This window comes from Hippopotamus amphibius, chromosome 5, assembly GCF_030028045.1.
Source record: "Hippopotamus amphibius kiboko isolate mHipAmp2 chromosome 5, mHipAmp2.hap2, whole genome shotgun sequence".
Taxonomy (NCBI): domain Eukaryota; kingdom Metazoa; phylum Chordata; class Mammalia; order Artiodactyla; family Hippopotamidae; genus Hippopotamus; species Hippopotamus amphibius.
In genome coordinates this window covers 105,515,168-105,534,814 of record NC_080190.1, presented here as the reverse complement: position 1 = coordinate 105,534,814, position 19,647 = coordinate 105,515,168, and the positions used below count along the sequence as shown (strand labels likewise).

General features: G+C 35.5%; 1 protein-coding gene across 1 annotated transcript; it reads right to left on the bottom strand.

Annotated features, from left to right (window-relative positions):
• Positions 1–3,727: 3,727 nt before the first annotated feature.
• LOC130854007 (myelin P2 protein) lies at positions 3,728–8,303 on the bottom strand. The gene is made up of 4 exons (XM_057736576.1): positions 8,194–8,303; positions 6,379–6,551; positions 5,807–5,908; positions 3,728–4,772 (listed from the first exon to the last, which is right to left on the bottom strand). The coding sequence occupies exons 1-4, from the start codon at positions 8,264–8,266 to the stop codon at positions 4,722–4,724; spliced, it is 399 nt and encodes a 132-aa protein (XP_057592559.1). The 5' UTR covers positions 8,267–8,303; the 3' UTR covers positions 3,728–4,721.
• Positions 8,304–19,647: the final 11,344 nt, after the last annotated feature.

Below are 19,647 nucleotides of genomic sequence, written 5' to 3'. Positions count from 1 at the left end.
AAACATCCATTCTTTGGTGGTGCTGCGGTATTCACCCATTCACCTTGCACTACTAGACCAATTAAAACTATTGTACAAGTCAGTTACTAAGGGCAGGATTCTATGCTTCCATAGATAGTGCCAACATTCCATTACAGATAACTGGGTCCTGAGAATTCTGCATTCCATCACTGATCTTTTTTTAATAGATAGTAAAATGAGAGAAATGCTATTTCAAAATTTAGTTCTATACTATATTTTTTGAGTAACCTGAGCTTACTTTCTAATTTCTGCTGACAGATGATTTATAATTCGTGAAGGTTTAGCATGATATTATAGTTTGTTTTCCCTGTTGATCCACATTTTCTTATTTTTAAACCTTCACTTTTCCATATGTCATGGATAACTGCCAATTATGTTGCCTCCCGTGGAAATAACAAAGATAAGAAGTAAACACTGGCTTCCCTTACGAAGGACTTGATTACATCTGAGTTGATTTTATAGTAGTATTTTCAATACCTGTTGTTATTTAGGGTCACATTGGGGACATTTGGTACTCCTGACTTTGATGACGTTTTACTCCATTTTAATTGATAACCATGTGAGAGACTACACTAAATGTCTAACTTTTGAAGACTTTGGCACAGTGGTTCTCAAGCTGGCCACACACTGGAATCTCCTGGGGTGTTTTAAGAAAAATACTGATGCCTGGGTTTCACCCATCATCCATTAGATTACGACTCAGTGGATCTGTGGTACAACCTTGGTCTTGGGATGTTTAAAAACTTCCAGATGATTCTAATGTGCAGCTGTATTTAGAGAGGTACCCCTGGTTTAGAAGAAATCATCCTAAAGGGTAAGTAGTAATGTGAAATCACCAGGTAAATCTTTGGTCAAGAATAAGAAATATGATGAACATGAAATTAAGACTCTCACTAGTAAAGTACAAGTACTATGCTACTTCTAGGCAGTAGTATTCTAGTAAGTGTTTAAAACCATCTCCTCAAGAAACAATGCTCTAATTGGTTGTGTTTTGCCTCTTTCCTTAGTTTAAATTTTCCCATCATGGCTGATTTCAACCTACCAATGGTTTAACAACCAGCTTGCCACATTCCTAAAAATCTATCAGATTTCATGAAACAATTTGAGCCAGCTCCAGCACATTGTTGCTGCTAAAAGGATGACTTCCGAGAGAACTGACATCAGAGAAATTATTTACTCTTTGGGGATTAAATGTATTTATTCAGGCCTTGTTTAGGTTAGAGTAGATAACCATCAATTCCCATTTTAAAAAGTTGCTTAGATGAGCAGAGTTATATAGCAATGTTTGTTGGTTTTTCTATGGAGTCATCTTAGTAGGCTTTTTGGTTGCTTTTACTTTTGTGTAAATAATGTTCTTAAAGAAGTTAGTCACTTGGTGCGCAAATCAACATCAACAGCTCTGAGATCCTGTGACGTCCTCATCTATTTGAACATTGTGTGCATTACTAAGGTAAATAATAATAACAAAAGACATTTCTATAATACTCTTCCTGTGCCATGCACTGTTTTAAGCACTTTACATATATTAACTTATTTATTATTCACAACTCCTTGAGGTATGTTCTAGTATTAACCCCATTTTTACAGGTAAAGATACTGTGGATCTGAGAGGTCACGTAACTTGCCCAATGACACACAGCTAGTAAGTAGCAAGTTGGAATTTGAACTAGGCATCTGACTGTTCTTAATCAGCTTATCTCAAAAATAACTAAATAACTAGAGAATCAAAATTATTTTCTGAGACTATTTTTGAATACTACAGAACTCCAGTTTCTTTCTCCCTTCTCTCTTCCGGTTGTTTAAAGATCTTCAAATCTGGCAATATGTATCATCTGCTGAAATAATTTTTTTGTTTTCCTCATTAGCAGTGTAATTCCACTTTTCCTGTTAGGAAAACAAAAGTACCCGTGATTTTTTTATAATGGTGCAATTAGATTTATTGAAGAATACATTTTGTGGTGAGTCATATTACCACAAACCTCTAAAAATAACATCATAGTTTTTAAACTCTCCTTTTTATGAGTTTATGTAGCTGGAGCCAAAAAAATTAAAAAAAAAAAATACACGTCAGTTATGATGTGTCCCAGACGTGTTAATTGAATGCCCAGAGCCAGAGAAGGACCAAGTACAGATTAAAAAAATTTTTGGAAAAAACTTAAAATGTGCATAAAATTTCAAGTGTGTATGTTCATAATGTGTGTCACACACACAATCATACACACAGTTCTTTTTTCTAAATTTTTTTAGAGTAAATTGTATACATTATGACTCTACTCCAAAATAGTTCAGCATATATTTCCCAAGAATAGGGGGATTCTCTTACATAATAACAATAAGCTTCTATCTAACTTACCACCTATGTTCCAATTTGCCGATTAACTGAATACTGTCCTTTGGAGTGTTTACTTTATCTCTAGTGCAGGATCCAGTCTGGGATAACTTACTGCATTTAGTTGTCATATATTTTTAGTATAATTTAATCTGGAACATTTCCACAAAGCCTGTCTTTGTCTTCTGTGACATTGACATTTTTGAAGCATTCAATCAACACCCCCTCCCTCTTTTTAATAGAACATTCCTCATTTGGAATTTGTCTGCTGTTTCCTCATGATTAGATCCAGATAAGGATTCCAGGCCAGAATACTGCATAAGCCATGTTGCTTCCTTCTCAGGGTATCACATTTAAAGGCACATGGTTTTCATCTACCCTCACTGATGAGGTTAATTTTGATTACTCAAACAAGAGATGGTCCAGTTTTTCCACTGAGAGGTAACTAATTTTCCCTTTGTGACTAATAAGCGATCTGTGTGGAGATATTATAAGACCAAACTAATATCCTGTTCCTAATCAAAATTTGCTCTAGCTTTTGCATCCATTGACAATTCTTGCCTGAGCCAATATTGACTATGATGGTTGAAAAATGATAATTTTTCCAATCCTGGCACCTTTTCCATATTTACCAGTCAGCCTATGACATTCTACTGTAAGGAAGACACTTTCTTCTCCTCTCTTTCTCTCTCCCTTTTTCTCTCTCTCTTCCAGTATGCATTCATGGATTCCCCCTTTTCTCCCAATGTTTTATAATTTAGAATTTTTCTCTATCATTTTCTTTTCAAATTCTCCCAGTTTTGGTCAATTGAGAATACCCTCAAGCTGACTCTGATATTTTGGTGACATATCTCTGTCATTTTTTGGAAAACTTCTTAATTTCTGGCATGAAAAGATATTTCAGACTTATATTATACCTACCCTGCTCTCACATCAAAGTCAGCCATTACTCCAAGGAACCATCATTCCTTTCAGTGGAGAGTATGATAGACACCATGATCTGAGCGCTGGGTGTACACATTCCTACTGAGGTGTCTTTGCGTATAAGCTCTTTAGGTAGATGGAGCTAAGAAAAACATGCATGTGTATACACATATCCACACATATGAATTTACATCTATTCCAGTCCATTTGCACACAGTTTCTTTCTTGCCTTCTCTCTGTCATATTTGTATGTTCTTTCTTCCAGAAGGAAAATTCTAGCTCCTAACAACATCAACACATCTCATTTGCTCAATCATGTAATACATCTGAAATAGTTTCATTACTTGAGCAGAGTGGTCCCCTGTTCCTGCCTGTCAAAAATCAGTTGGACCCAGTAATTCCATACCTAGTTAATATTCAAAAGAAAAGGAACTCATATTTCCACGAACAGCCTTATACAAGAATGCTTATAGCAGCTTTATTTGTAAAAGATGAAAACTGGAAATAGCTCAATTATCTTAAGAGAAGAAGGGATAAGTAAACTGTGATATATTCATGCAATGGAATACTACTCAGAAATAAAAAGGAACAAATTACTGCTGCATGCAACAATATGGATGCATTTCAAAAACATTATGCCGACTTTAAAAAGGCAAACAGAAAAGGACACAGACTGTACGATTCCATTTATATGAAGTTTGAGAACAGGCAAAACTCATCTACAGTGATAGAAACTAAATCACCTCTTGCTTTTGTTGGAGCTGGGACAGGGCAGGACATTGACTGGAAAGGAGTGTGAGAAAACATTCTGGGATTAAGGAATTGTGCTATATCTCAGTCAGGATGTGAATTATATAGATGCATGCATTTGTCACAACGGATTGAACTCTGTCTTTAATATCTGTTCATTTCACTGTCTGTAAATTAACCCTCAGTTTTTAAACTGGCTGGAGTAGTAGCTGCCCTTTTTTTAAGCTGAAGCTAGAACTCCTCATTTTAAAACAGCTCCTTCTTCTAGTGTGCCTCACTTCTGATCCTCTAACCCCATTACTCTCCCGGTCCATGAAGGCATTTGAGTTTACTACCCCGATCAATATATTTACTTCCTTTTACTATCCTATTACTTCCTTTTACTATCATTTCAAATATTTAAAATACAACATAAGTTAGACCTTCACAGATAGTTAAATGACATCATTATCCATTCTTTAGGTCTGGCCAATATACATACTTTAATCTTTAATACAGTAAAGAAGTGCATACAAATTGAAAATGTTTAAATAACACTGAAATGTAGATTACTCCTCAGTTTAGGCCTTTGCTTATCTGATATATTAAGACAAAAGCGAAAACAAACAAACTGCAGTGTAGTCAGGCCTTGCCAATGGAAACAGCTGATTTCCAACATCAAATGATCAAATATCACTTCAATGAGGAAACAATTTTCTCAGACCTTCTCATAAATTCTGGTGCAGACCACATCCTTCATCTTACATTCCTTAAAAAAAAAAAAGAGAGAGAAAGAGATTTAATTGAATATCTAAAACTCAAACTAGGGACAGCAAATTTATAATAATAACACTCATTATAAGCAATCTCATAAGATTAAACTAACAAAGAAATCAAGTATCAGTATGTCAGTCTCCAGGAATTTAGAATCATGACCATTGAAATAGGGGAAACAGTTTTAAAGCTGATCTAAGTCACAGCAGAGGTATATATTTTAAGTGGCAAGTTTTTATGCATTATTTGCACAGATTTAAATCTATTAAAACAGTGGTTTTTGAAACTATCTGCACATCTGCATTATCTGGGGAACATTTAAAAATACTGATGGCTCCTCCTTCCCCAAGAGATTTGCATTCAATTGATCTGAATTAGGGCCCTCATATTGGTGTTTACTCCCCATGGAAATCTGCTAGAGATAAGATCCTGTACTAAAGGAAAAAAACTTTCAAAGAACTACATGAATCTATTTATACTTAATGTATGTGTCCATTAGTAAGAACAGGATCTGACTTAAAAAAAATTGTTAGAGGTCATCTCATATAACCTTTGTCATCATTTTTATCTGCCAACTACAAAAGTTCTCCAATGAGCTCAGCTTGAATTGTTGACATGTATTAGTCCAAGGTACTATGAATTCTTAAAAACAAAATGCTTAGATATCTATAAATATTCTACAACTGACCATTTTGGGATGTGCTCTGCTTTTAAAACTTAGACTTGATTTTCACTTTGTGTGTCTAAACTAATGAGGTTTCTCCATACATTTTAAAAATCATTTTTAGGTGTTGTTATTTCTAAAATAACAGATAGGTTTCATCATTTCTAAATTCTTGAGTCTGAACCTGAAGTACCTGTAGATGAATCTTAATAATATGTTTATCATCCAAACATTAACTCTGACTTTATTCGTAGCCATTCTTATCCATTTGTATTCCAAAGAAAAAAGAATGTTTTGAAAATAATAAAACCATTTCCTCTATTGAAATAGCATTATTTCTGTATTTAGAGTAAAATTACTCTTACCACAACCATTTTTCCATCCACCAACTTTCTCTTTATTGTTGTCTCTTTGCCATCCCATTTCTGCACTTGATTCAACGAGCCTCTTGCCAAAGTTACAATGCTCTGCAAAGACAGGTTTACATAACTGACTTGCTTGGACTTTGTAGAATTGACCTATATACACTACCAAATGTAAAATAGATAGCTGATTCGAAGCTGCTGCAGAGCACAGCGAGCTCAACTCAATGCTTTGTGAAGACCTAAAGGGGTGGGATAGGGACGGTGGGAGGGAGGCTCAAGAGGGAGGGGATAAGGGGATATATGTATACATATAGCTGATTCACTTTGTTGTACAGCAGAAAGTGACACAACATTATAAAGAAATTATACTGCAATAAAGACAAAAAAAAAAAAAAGAGAGAGAGAGGAGAAGCAGTTCACTTGGTACTGAATCATTTTCATAACAGATGTTTTATGAAGTACATCCATTTTTAACAGAAGGGAGTGGTCCACCCTTTTGAACTTTAGCAGGAGTAATCTTCTCTCTCAAAGGAGAAGATTGACCAACTTTGAAGAGAAACAATAAAGTTTACCTTTGTTTTTCTATTGTCAGCTGTGGTTTCCTCAAATTCCTGGCCTAGCTTGAAGGAGATCTCTGTATTTTTAAAGGTACTTTCAGTTCTTATTGTTATAATATCCCCTTTCTTACTGATGATCACTCTGGGTTTGGCTAAATTTCCCAGTTTTCTGGTGGCTAATCCCACACCTGAAAATCAAGATAGTGTTAGAATTTTGTTGACCAAGAGAGCATCTACCTAAAGGGACTATGGGTGGCTATATTCTATGCTCAGCTGTGTCTCAGCTGTGTAGGTGGCAGGTAATATTGCTTACTACTAAGGACCTGCTCCCAGGTAATGGGAACACATGTCCATGGACTTGAGTACCTTAAATTTTGTTATTACAAAAGTAATGTCTGCAGATTGTAAAGATAAAAGTGTTTAGCCTAAATATTGCAAGTCATCTACTTTTACCACATCCAATCCCATGCTCCACTAAAAACCACTAATTATAGTTTTGTATGGGTCATTCCAGACATTTTAGTTTGTACCCATAAATGCTGGAGATATATTTTTAAAATGAAACTATGCCATACACATGCTGTTCTATGATTTTTTTCCCCTCCGTAATACATTATGGATAGAGAAAAGAATCCCTCCCGCATCCTTGATAGAAACTCATTTCTGAAATTTTGTTCTAGTCCCTAAATCTATCTGTACCATTACAAATGATCATAGACAAATAACATCATTTTTTTAAAAAATTTCTGCATTTGAAAACAAAGCAAAATTAGACTGAAGTATTATTACCATATTACTTATAGAAATACATGGAAAAATGGAAATGTCAAATGAGAGAGATATATGAAGAAAAATCTAGTTGTATTCTTCCTCAGCTGTAATGTTTGAGCAATAAATTTAACCAATCTTATAGTATGGATCTATTCTCATAAGTTCTCATAGTTTTCCGGCAATGCACCATGATTTTGCTCATTTTATCTAAAAATAGAACCCTTCTTATGAGCTTTCTGAAGGTAAAGTTCAGGTACTTGGTTGAGCGTAGTAACCTGAGGTCACTGGCTTCACTCTCTACTTATCTATACAGCTCTGGAAATTTCCAAAGACTCCTCCCACCTCTTGTGCTCATATCTATGGAACAATCCGTAGAAATAGTAGCAAATAAAGTTAATGTACTAATGATTAGACTTTCCATCTCCATCCACTGCTCCAACTCCAGGAAAGTCTGATGTTAATGTAACTGAGTTTTAATTCACTACCACAACCCACTTCTTTTTCTTTCAGTAACTTTCCTAGGCTGTGAATATCCTGCTTTATGAAGCATTCACTTTTTACAAACTCTTTATCTGCATAGTTATGTAATAACAGACAACCTAGAGGTAGAGAGAGAAAACTTCTGGTTTAGCTAAGCATCGAAATTTTAAATTGAGGTTTTCCATTAACTTTAGCATATTCAACTCTTTTTCTTATGAACACTTTAGTTGTTATAAAACTAACTTTCAGGAAAGCCAGAGCATGGGTTGACTAAGCTTCTAAGATTTCTTTCCTCCAGGTTTTAAACCAAAACCTCATTGATATGAAACTGCCTTTGAAATCAGTGGGCATTCTAATGCATTTAACCTGCTCTTATTTGCATTAAAATCTATAAAAATTGCCACAAACAAAATGCAAATAAATTATCTGATTGACATAATAGAAAATTAATGCCAGAAGAGGATTATACTTCAATCTGTGCAAACTCCCAGACTCCTGGAAAAGGAGCTGGAAGGAAATAGTCACTCATCTTTCTCAAAAAGGATCCTCTAAGTTAGAACAATAAAGAACATTTCTTACCCAGAGCTTTCATGTAATCATCAAAGTTTTCACTGGAGACAAGTTTCCAGGTGCCTAAGAATTTGTTACTCATTGTGATGGATGATAATTCAACACAGTGGTAGGTGAGATTCAAGATACTCAAATGAGAGGCTGAAGCCTCAGAAGATTCTTTTCAAAGATGTCCAAAGCATGTGACTCTCACAGAGACCCAATGGGGAAAAGCAGTGTCAGGACTGGGCAATGAATGGCTCTTCAATCATCCACTGGGACAAAAGAAAACCTCACATAATGTCTCCTTCAGTTTCCAAAAATGTTTATAAAAATCAAAGACACTACTATTTGAACCTGCAAAAAAAATTTGGTCTATCTTACCTTTTTAAGAAGTGCTTGGATCTTTAACCCTTTGGAAAAGAGTCCATAAATTGAGTCCTATACCAAATTAAATTATATGAGCATGAATGAATGAATGAATGTGTGTGTGTGTATGTTTAGGCATCTTGTTCATTCTCAACCCTGAGTCTGCACAATTAAGAATTCTTATTGAAAGAGAAGAAAGAGGAAAAATGTCCATGAGTATTGTGATAACTGCCTCAAATATGTTGTGGGTGAGAAATGCAAGGGAGCAGTGTGAGGAAGTATTCATAGGTAAGGGAGGCTTGGCATAGTTGGCATATTCAAGGCAGGCAGAGTAGGCAGACAATACGGTCAGTCTCTTACAGCAGAGCACAGAAATTGCTTTCATGGGTGAACAAAAAGTAGCACTATAACACGCTTTTTGGCCACAGCAAAGATTTTCATCTTAAAAAAACCTTAGGTCCAAATTAAGCAGGTTCCTGGTAAATACAACAACATTGAGTTTAAGCCCTTTAAAATAAACCTACAGTTTTAGCAAGGATTTTCTATAAAAATAATATTAATATATATTGAGAGCTCAGTAGTCACTGTGCTATGTGCTTAATATGGATTATTTTATTTGATCCTCTCAACAACCCCAAGTGTAAGGCATTATTATTATATCCATTTTACCAATGAGAAAACTGGAGCATGGGGAGGTTAGGTAACTGGCATCCAAAACTTGAATAAAATGAAATAGGATTTGAACCTGGTATTGTTTCTCAGTGCATAGATGTTAGACCATTATCTTACACTGCTTCTGCTATACCATATGTGATGGAGGCCCTGGCCAAGATCAGGCAATAATGACATCACCATGACTGGATAGAGACACTTATTCTCTGCTCAAAAAGCAAGAGAGGTGAAAATCAAGAGATGCGGCATCCAGGTCATATGATACATCAAAGTCCCAGTCTTTGACCAAAGGGAGCAAATATAAAACCACTTCTAATATGTGTTGCTCTTGGGAATACCAAATTGTTGCCATATCCTTTCCTAGCAGGTTTTCCACATTGGCATTAATCCTGGCCTTGAGACAACTGATATTACCAGGTTTTATACATTGACTACACATGCTGGCACTCTTCATAATAATGAAAATAACCCATTATCAATTTACACATAACAGGTAGAAGCACTGACTTCTAGGGCTTAGGTTACCAATGACATAGCTACACCATAACTATTGCAATTATGTGATTAGGGTCCAAACTGGGTCAAAAAATGAGGAACTATACACAGTGGGCCCAGCTGTCATCTTACATTACTTGTGCCTGGATAACTCAAGGTGGGAATGAAATAGTGACTAGAAAATTTCCTCAGCTAACTAGCTAACCTAATCCTAGACTTAAGAGAATATAATTAGAGAGAACACATTGTACTGAGATAGAAGAAACAGCTATGAAAGAAAGGGCTTTTGATTAGTGAATGTGTGGTTTTCTTACCCAAAACACTTAGTAAAAATGAATAATGCTATGACTCGTGTCTTCAAAAATTTAGGTATTCTGCCTAAATCTATGAAGGACTCCCAAACTTTCCTGCTTAAGCTGAGCTCTTCTATCCAGAGGGACTCATTCAGAAGAGCTGTATGAATTTCTAGCAGTCCTTTTTTTGCTCATTGGAATAGCAGTGGAGTCTAAAATATATGTGGACTTCCCTGGTGGCACAGTGGTAAGAGTCCACCTGCCAATGCAGGGCACATGAGTTCAAGCCTAGTCCAGGAAGATCCCACATGCTGCAGAGCAACTAAGCCTGTGTGCCACAGCTACTGAGCCTGAGTGCCACAACTTCTGAAGCCCACGTGCCTAGAGCCCATGCTCCACAAGAAGAGAAGCCACCACAGTGAGACACTCATGCACCGCAGTGAAGAGTAGCCCCCACTCATCACAACTAGAGAAAGCCCATGCACAGCAACGAAGACCCAACACAGACAATAAATAAATAAATAAAGTAAATAAGTAAATAAATAAATAAAAATATATAAACTTTGAGCTATCTGTTGGCAAGGTTTATAACTTTGAAGTAATTTTAGGCAAATAAAATGATTTCATATTTTAAGATTGTCAGCAATGTACTTAACTTCTGGAATTGGCCAAGATGAAATTCTGAGGCCGCATTTGAGTCAAAGGCACAGATCAAAGCAATGAGAGAAGATTCTGGCTTGAGACTTTAAGTCACTCCTAGATAAGAAAGTCATCAATATCCTAGTGAGAAAAGATTGATAATAAACATCAGAACACATTGTAATTAGACATATATATTTAGACTTGAACTAAATATTCGTAAAATGGAAAGAGTCTCTTTACAGTATGGGTTTACCTTTCACTGATTTATTGCCTACAAAAATTCTCAAGATAAAAGAAGCTACTTGAATCATGCACTGAAAAGAACATCCAGAAGTTTAAACAAAATGGATAAGGAAAGCTTGCTCTATATAACGTCATGTAAATATCCCTTACATATTGTCATCAAGCTACATCCAGTTGCATATTTGAAAAAGTATGTAGCACAAGAACAAAGAATTCATGATCCTTCACTTAATGCCAAAGATCTGACTCCATTCCTTTCATTCACTTAACTGCAAAAGTATTGCGAGCCTACTAAGAGCTAAGCACACTTCAAGGTGCTGGTCAAACATCAATGAACAAAAATCCATGCCCTCAAGGAACTTACATTCTCTTCATGTCTTCATAAAGGCTTGAAGCAAGAAGTCTTAACTCTAGAGAGTCTGAAATTATTTGTAAATAGAAATATTGTGATAATAATTGGTGGCAGGAAAATCACATAATATAATAGTAGGAAAAATAACCAATAAAAATGGTTATTTTAAAACATTGAGAAAATGGAAATAAACCTCGAAATTTTCACTTATGATAGATGAGGAAAGCAAGCTAACTTTCCAACTCTGACATCTGAAAAAAAGGACAAAATTTTTTTTAATTCTTCAATATATCAGAGAAAGTAAAATGGCAGAGAAAAATTAAGTGTCTAGGATTGGGGTCAAAGAGGAAAGCCAGAGAAACAGGCCCAATATTTAGAGCTGATGCCCTTCTAGGGATCTATGAATTCTGCAAGAGGCAGAGGCAAAATCCGAGGGACATTTATGACACTGCTTCAGGATTAGGGGAACCTGAACAATGAGGGATAGTCCTGGTTAATCATCATATTTTAGTTTGGGACTTTGAAAGGCTGCAACATAAGAGACAAGATGAACTGGAAATAGATCTGGCTAATATCAATTCCATTCTTAAAATTAGTGTGGTGTGATCTGTGACAGCTAGTGAACCCAGCTACCACTCAGAAACAAACATACATTCTCTCCAAAAGAAGATAATATAACCCTAGGTCTAAATTCATTTCTACAAATTTTCATAACATCACTAATTAAAAATAAATAGAAAAAAAGAGACAGGAAAATATGTTCAAACAGCAAAAGAAATAGCAAACAACAGAAACAGATGTTCAACAGAGCAGATGCTAATAAAATAAAAACAAGCATATTACAGAAAATAGCATCAAAATAAAAAGTTTTTAAAAGACAAATAAAATTGACAAACTCTTATCAAGATGGGTTTAAAAATAGAGAAGACAAAAGTTACTGAATACAGGTATAAAAAAGGGTATATCAATATACTCTATAGTTAATAAAAAGATCATAAGAAAATATTGTGAACTGCTCATGCCAGTAAATTTGAAAAATTTAAAAGAAATTTATAAATTCCTTGGAACACAATTTACCAAAAATGATACAAGAAGAAGCCTGAATATTCCCAAATCTATTAAAATTGAATCTATAAATAAAATTTCTCCCACAGAGATACTCCAGACCTGTAGACTTCACCAATGAATTCTTACAATTACTTAAGGAAAACATAACTCCAATATTACACAAAACCTTCCAGAGAATAGAAAAGGAGCTACTAATTTCCTCCTTGCTTCTAGCAAGGTCTTTGCACATACTATTCTCTTTTCCTGAAATGTTTAATGACTCCCATATGAAGAATCCCTAACTCTCAGCTCAATCATGCTTTCCTACATTTGTGGTGACATCCTTTAGATTCAACTCAATAATCTTTACTAACCTTTTCTAGTATATCCTCATTCTACAGTTACTGAAACTAACAGACATAGAAGGAGAAATTGACAATAATACAGTAATAATAAGGGACTTTTAAATCCCACTTACATCAATAGACAGATCATTCAGATAAAAAATTAATAACATAACAGTGGTCTTAAATAGCACATTAGATCAGTTAGACTTAATAGATAGCTGCAGGACATTACATCCCAAAGCAGCAGAATACACATTTTTTTTTTTCAAGTGCACATGAAATGTTCTCCAGGATAGATCACATGCTAGGCCACAAAGCAAGTCTCAAGAAATTGAAGAGGACAGACATTATATCAAGCATTTTTTCTAACCACTGTGGTATGAAACTCGAAATCAATTCCAGAAATAAGAATAGGAAAAGAACAAGCACGTGGAGACTAAACAACACACTACTAAAAAAACCCCAATAAGTCAATGAAGAAATCAAAGACAAAATCAGAAAATACCTTGAGAGAAGTGAAAATGGAAACACAACACTCCAAAATCTATGGGATGCAGCAAAAGCATTCTAAGAAGGAACTTTATAGTGATACAGTCCTTTCTGAAGTAACAATAAAAATCTCAAATAAACAACCTAAACTCCCACTTAAAGAAAATAGAAAAAGAAGAATAAACAAAGCTGAAAGTCAGAAGAAGGAAGGAAATAATAAAGATCAAAGAAGAAACAAATGAAATAGAGATCAAAAAATAATAGAAAAGATCAATGAAACCAAGAACTGGGTTTTTGAAAAGACAAATAAAATTGATAAACTTTTAGCTAGGCTCACCAAGAAGAAAAGAGAATGGACTCAAATAAACAAAATAAGAAATGAAGGAGGAGAAAAAACAACTGATACCACAGAGATACAAAAAATCATAGGAGAATACTACAGTTATATGTCAACAAATCAGACTATCTGGAAGAAAGAAACAAATTTTTAGAAACATACAACCTGCCAAGACTGAATCAAGAAGAAATAGACAATCTGAGCAAACCAATCACTAGTAGTAAAATTAAACATGTGATTAAAAAAAAATTCCCAGCAAACAAAAGTCTAGGACCAGACAGCTTCCAGGTGGATACTACCAAGCATATAAAGAAGAATTAATACCTGTCCTTCTCAAACTATTCTAAAAAGTTGAAGAGGAGGGAACATTCCTAAATTCATTCTTCAAGGCCCCCATTAGCCTAATACCAAAACCAGACAAATACTGCAAAAAAAGAAAATTACAGGCCAATATTTTTGATGAGTATGCATGCAAAAATCCTCAACAAAATATTAACAAACTGAATTAAATAATATATAAAAAGGATCATACATCATGATTAAGTTTGATTTATTCTAAGGGTGCAAGGATGGTTCACTATTCACAATTCAATTAATGTGATACACCACATTAACAAAAAGAAGGATAAAAATCACACATTCATCTTGATAGGTAGAGAAAAAGCATTTGACAAAATACGATATCCATTCATGATCTAAAAAAAAACCTCTCAAAGTGGGTATAGAGGGAACACATCTCAACATAATAACTCCATTTTATAACAAGCCCATAGCCAATATCATAATCAATGATGAAAAGCTAAAAGTCTTTTTCCTCTAAATTCAGAAACAGGACAATGATGCCCACTCTTGCTACCCTTATTTAACATGGTATTGGAAGTCCCAGCCACAACAATCAGACCAGAAAAAGAAATAAAAGGCATCCAAATGGGAAGGAAAGAAGTAAAACTGTCACTATAAATATATATATATATAGACTGTCACTATATATATATATATATATATATATATATATATATATATATATTCACCTTAAAATATTCACCCCCAAACTATTAGAGCTAATAAATGAACTCAAAAAAGTTGTAGGATATGACTAATATACAGAAATACGTGGCATTTCTATACACTAATAATGAACTATCACAAAGAGAGCTAAAATATCCCATTTAAAATCACATCAAAAACAATAAAATACCTAGGAATAAATGTAACCAAGGAGGTGAAAACCTATACTCTTAAGATTATAAATCATTGGTGAAGGAAATTGAAGATGATACAAAGAAGTGGAATGGTATCCCATGATCTTGGATTGGAAGAATTAATATTGTTTAAATGCCATACTACCCAAAGCAATCTACAGATTTAATGCAATCCCTATCAAAACACCCATGACATTTTTCACAGAACTAGAACAATTTAAATTAATATGAGACAAAAAAAGACCCCAAACTGTCAAAGCAGTCTTAAGAAAAAAAGAACAAAGCTGGAGGTATCACCCTCCCAGACTTCAGACTGTACTACAAAGTTATGGTAATCAAAACAGCATTGTACTGGCACAAAAACAGACACATAGATCAATGGAACAGAAGTAAGAGCTCAGAAATAAACTCACACACCTACAGTCAGTTAATCTATGACAATGAGGTAAGAATATACAATAGGTAAAAGACAGCCCCTTCAACAAGTGGTGCTAGGAAAACTGGGCAGCTACATGTAAAATGATGAGATTAGAAAATTACCTCACATATACAAAAATAAACTCAAAATGGATTAAAGATCTAAATATAAGACTCAAAATTATAAAACTAGAAGAGAACATAGGCAGAACACTCTCTGACATAAATCGTAGCAATGTTCTTTTGAATCTGTCTCCTAAGGCAAAAGAAGTAGAAGCAAAGGCAAACAAATGGGACCTAATGAAACTTAAAAGCTTTTCCACAGCAAAGGAAACCATCGGACAAATCAAAAAGACAACCTACAGAATGGGAGAAAATATTTGCAGATCATATAACTGACAGGTAGTTAATATCCAAAACATATGAACAACTCATACAACAAAGAAAAAAAAAAAAAAACCCAATCAAAAAATGGGCAGAATACCTGAAAAGATTTTTCCAGAGAAGACATACAGATGGCTAACAAGCACATGAAAGTATGTTCGATTGAGGGTCAAGATGGCGGAGTAGGAGGATGTGCGCTCACTTCCTCTTGCAAGAGCATCAGAATTACAGCTAACTGCTGAACAATCATCAACAGAAAGACACTGGAACTCACCAAAAAAGACACCCCACATCCAGAGACAAAGGAGAAGCCACAATGACATGGTAGGAGGGGGTCAATTGTGTTAAAATTAAATCCCATAAATGCTGGGTGGGTGACTCACAAACTGGAGGACAGTTATACCCCAGAAGCCTACCCACTAAAGTAAGGGTTCTGAGCCCCACATCAGGCTTCCCAACCTGGGAGTCCAGCAACAGGAGGAGGAATCCCCAGAGAATCAAACTTTGAAAGCCAGCAGGACTTGATTGCAGGACCCCTACAGGACTGGGGGAAACAGAGACTCCACTCTTGGAGGGCACACAAAAAAGTGTGCTCACCAGGACCCAGGGGGAAGGAGCAGTGACTCCATAGGAGACTGAACCAGATCTACCTGCTTGTGTTGGAGGGTTGCCTGCAGAGGTGGGGGGCAGCTGTGGCTCACTGAGGACACAGGGACACTGGCAGCAGGGTTTCTGGGAAGTACTCATTGGCATGAGCCCTCCCAGAGTCCACCATTAGCCCCACTAAAGAGCCTGTAAACTCCAGTGCTAGGTAGCCTCAGGCCAAATAACCAACAAGGTAGGAACACAGCCCCACTCATTGTCAGACAAGCAGATTAAAGTTTTACTGAGCTCCACCCACCAAATCAGATTAAAGTCTTACTGAGCTCCGTCCACCCAGCCCTACCTACCATCAGTTTTTCCCATCAGAAAGCACCCAGAAACCTCCTAGATAGCTTCCTCCACAAGACGGCAGACAGCAGTATCAAGCAGTATCAGCAGTATTTTGTCTTGTGGAACTGAAAACCACAGCCACAGAAAGATAGGGAAAATTAAAAAGCAGAGGACTTTGTACCAGATAAAGGGACAGGATAAAAACCCAGAAAAACAACTAAATGAAGAAGAGACAGGTACCCTTACAGAAAAATAATTCAGACTAATGATGGTGAAGATGATCCACGACTTTGAAAAAAGCCTGGATGCAAAGATTGAAAAGTTTACCAAAGACCTAGAAGAATTAAAGAGCAAACAGACAGAGATATGCAACACAATAACTAGAAGGAACCAATAGCAGATTAACTGAGGCAGAAGGGCAAATAAGTGACCTGGAAGACAGAATGGTGATAATCACTGATGTGGAAAAGAATAAAAAAGAAAGAATGAAAAGAACTGAAGACAGCCTAAGAGACCTCTGGGACAATGTTAAACACACAAACATTCACATTATAGGGGTCCCAGAAGGAGAAGAGAGAGAGAAAGGACCTGAGAAAATATTGGAAGAGATTCTAGTTGAAAACTTCCCTAACATGGGAAAGGAAATAGCTACCCAAGTCCAGGAAGCACAGAGAGTCCCAGACAGGATAAACCCAAGGAGAAACACGCCAAGACATATAGTAGTCAAACTGACAAAATTTAAATACAGAGAAAAGTTATTAAAAGCAACAAGGGAAAAATGACAGATAACAGACAAGGGAACCCCCATCAGGTTAACAGCTGATTTCTCAGCAGAAACTCTGCAAGCCAGAAGGGAGTGGCATGATATATTTGAAGTGATGAAAGGGAAGAACCTACAACCAAGAAAACTCTACCCAGCAAGGATCTCATTCAGATTTGATGGAGAAATCAAAAGCTTTACTGACAAGCAACAGCTAAGAGAATTCAGCACCACCAAACCAGCCCTACAACAAATGCTAAAGGAACTTCTCTAAGCAGGAAACTTAAGAAAAGGACCTACAAAAACAAAAACAAAACAATTAAGAAAATGGTAATAGGAACATACATATCAATAATTACCTTGAATGTAAATGGACTGAATGCACCAACCAAAAGACACAGACTGGCTGAATGAATACAGAAACAAGGCCCATATATATGCTGTCTCCAAGAGACACACTTCAGACCTAGGGACACATACAGAAGGAAAGTGAGGGGATGGAAAAAGATATTCCATGCAAATGGAAATCAAAAGAAAGCTGGAGTAGCAATACTCATATCAGACAAAATAGACTTTATTTTTTTTTCTTTTCTTTTTTTGGACAGACAAAATAGACTTTAAAATAAAAAACATTACAAGAGACAAGAAAGGACGTTACATAAAGATCAAGGGATCCATCCAAGAAGAGGAGATAACAATTATAAATATATAAGCACCCAATATAGGAGCACCTCAATACATAAGGCAAATGCTAACAACTATGAAAGAGGAGATGCAAGGCAGAAATAGAGACACAGATGTAGAGAACACACATATGGACACCAAGTGGGGAAAGCGGGGAGGGTTGGGGTGGAATGAATTGGGAGATTGGGATACCAAATTGTACACTTTAAATATATGCTGTTTATTGTCTGTTAACTGTATCTTAATAAAAGTTCTTAAAAAAAAAGTATGCTCAATGTTGTTAATTATTAGAGAAATGCAAATCAAAACCACAATGAGCTATCACCTCACAACTGTCAGAATGGTTATGATCAAAATGAACACAAACAACAAGTGTTGGAGAGGATATGGGAGAAAGGGAACACTTGTACAGTCTTGGTGGGAATGTAAATTGGTGCAGCCACTGTGGAAAACAGTATGGAGTTTCCTCAAAAAACTAAAAGTAGAACTACCATATGATCCAGTAATTCAACTCCTGTGTACATATTTTGGGAAAAACAAAAATACTAATTCAAAAAGATACATGAACCCCAATGTTCATAGAAGCGTTATTTACAATAGCCAAGGTATGGAAGCAACTCAAGTTTCCAGTAATAGACATATGGATGAAGAAAATGTGGTATACATATACACAATGGAAATTTCTCGGCCATAGAAAAGAATTAGATTCTGCCATTTGAAGCAATGTGGATACACCTAGAGAATATCATGGTAAGCGAAATGTCAGGTAGAAAAACAGATACTGTATGATATCACTATGTAGAATCTAAAAAATAATATAAATGAATATACACAACAAAATAGAAACACACTTGCAGATACAGAAAACAAACCAGTGGTTACAAGTGGGGAGGGGGAAGCAAGTAGGGCTATGGGATTAAGAGATACAAACTACTTTGTATAAAGTAGATAAGCAACAAGGATATATTATTTAGCACAAGGAAGTATAGCCATTGTCTTGTAATAACTTTTAATGGCGTATAGTCTGTAAAAATACTGAATCATTATGCTGTACACCTGAAACTAATATAATATTGTAAATCAACTATACTTCAATAAAAAAATAAATAACCACTCCCATAGGGTTAATCCTTAACTCTCAGCTCAGTCATTCTTTTCTACCTTTGGAGTGACATCCTTTAGATTTCAATTCAATCATCTTTCCTATCCTTTTCTAATATATCCTCATTTAACAGTTACTGCAACTAATTAATTATGTTAATTAATTTTTCATTAATTTTGGACATTATTTCATTAATATGTATGTCGTACTGAAGTCTTGATTCCATGTGCATGGGCAGAATATGTGATTTCATTCATGTGATATTCCAAGTACCTAACACAATGCATGTATATAGTAGGTAATCATTTGTTTACTGACTGAATGAAGAAAATGCAAATTTTCTACTTATGAGGGTTTTTCTTTGCATTGAGTCATACACACAATGTGAAAGCATCTAAAATTTGTGCTTATAATCAATAATATGATTTTCCTAAATTTCCTCTTTCCTCCTCTCCCCTTCCTTTCCTTCCTTCCCTTTTTCATACACTCTGGAGAGGTGGAAAGAGCAAGACTAAGTGTAAAACTTAGTTGTAGCACCCATTCCTTCATTTAGTCATTCCTCCGGTCAGTGGTAAAAGTAGGCAGTTCTTTCCATATCCAGGATGACATGATCTTATTACAACACTAGGAAAGTGCATGTAAAACAATTCCAAGATTCATTGTACATATTCTCACCTGCATGCATGCAGATAATTGCTTGACATGAATTTATCGAA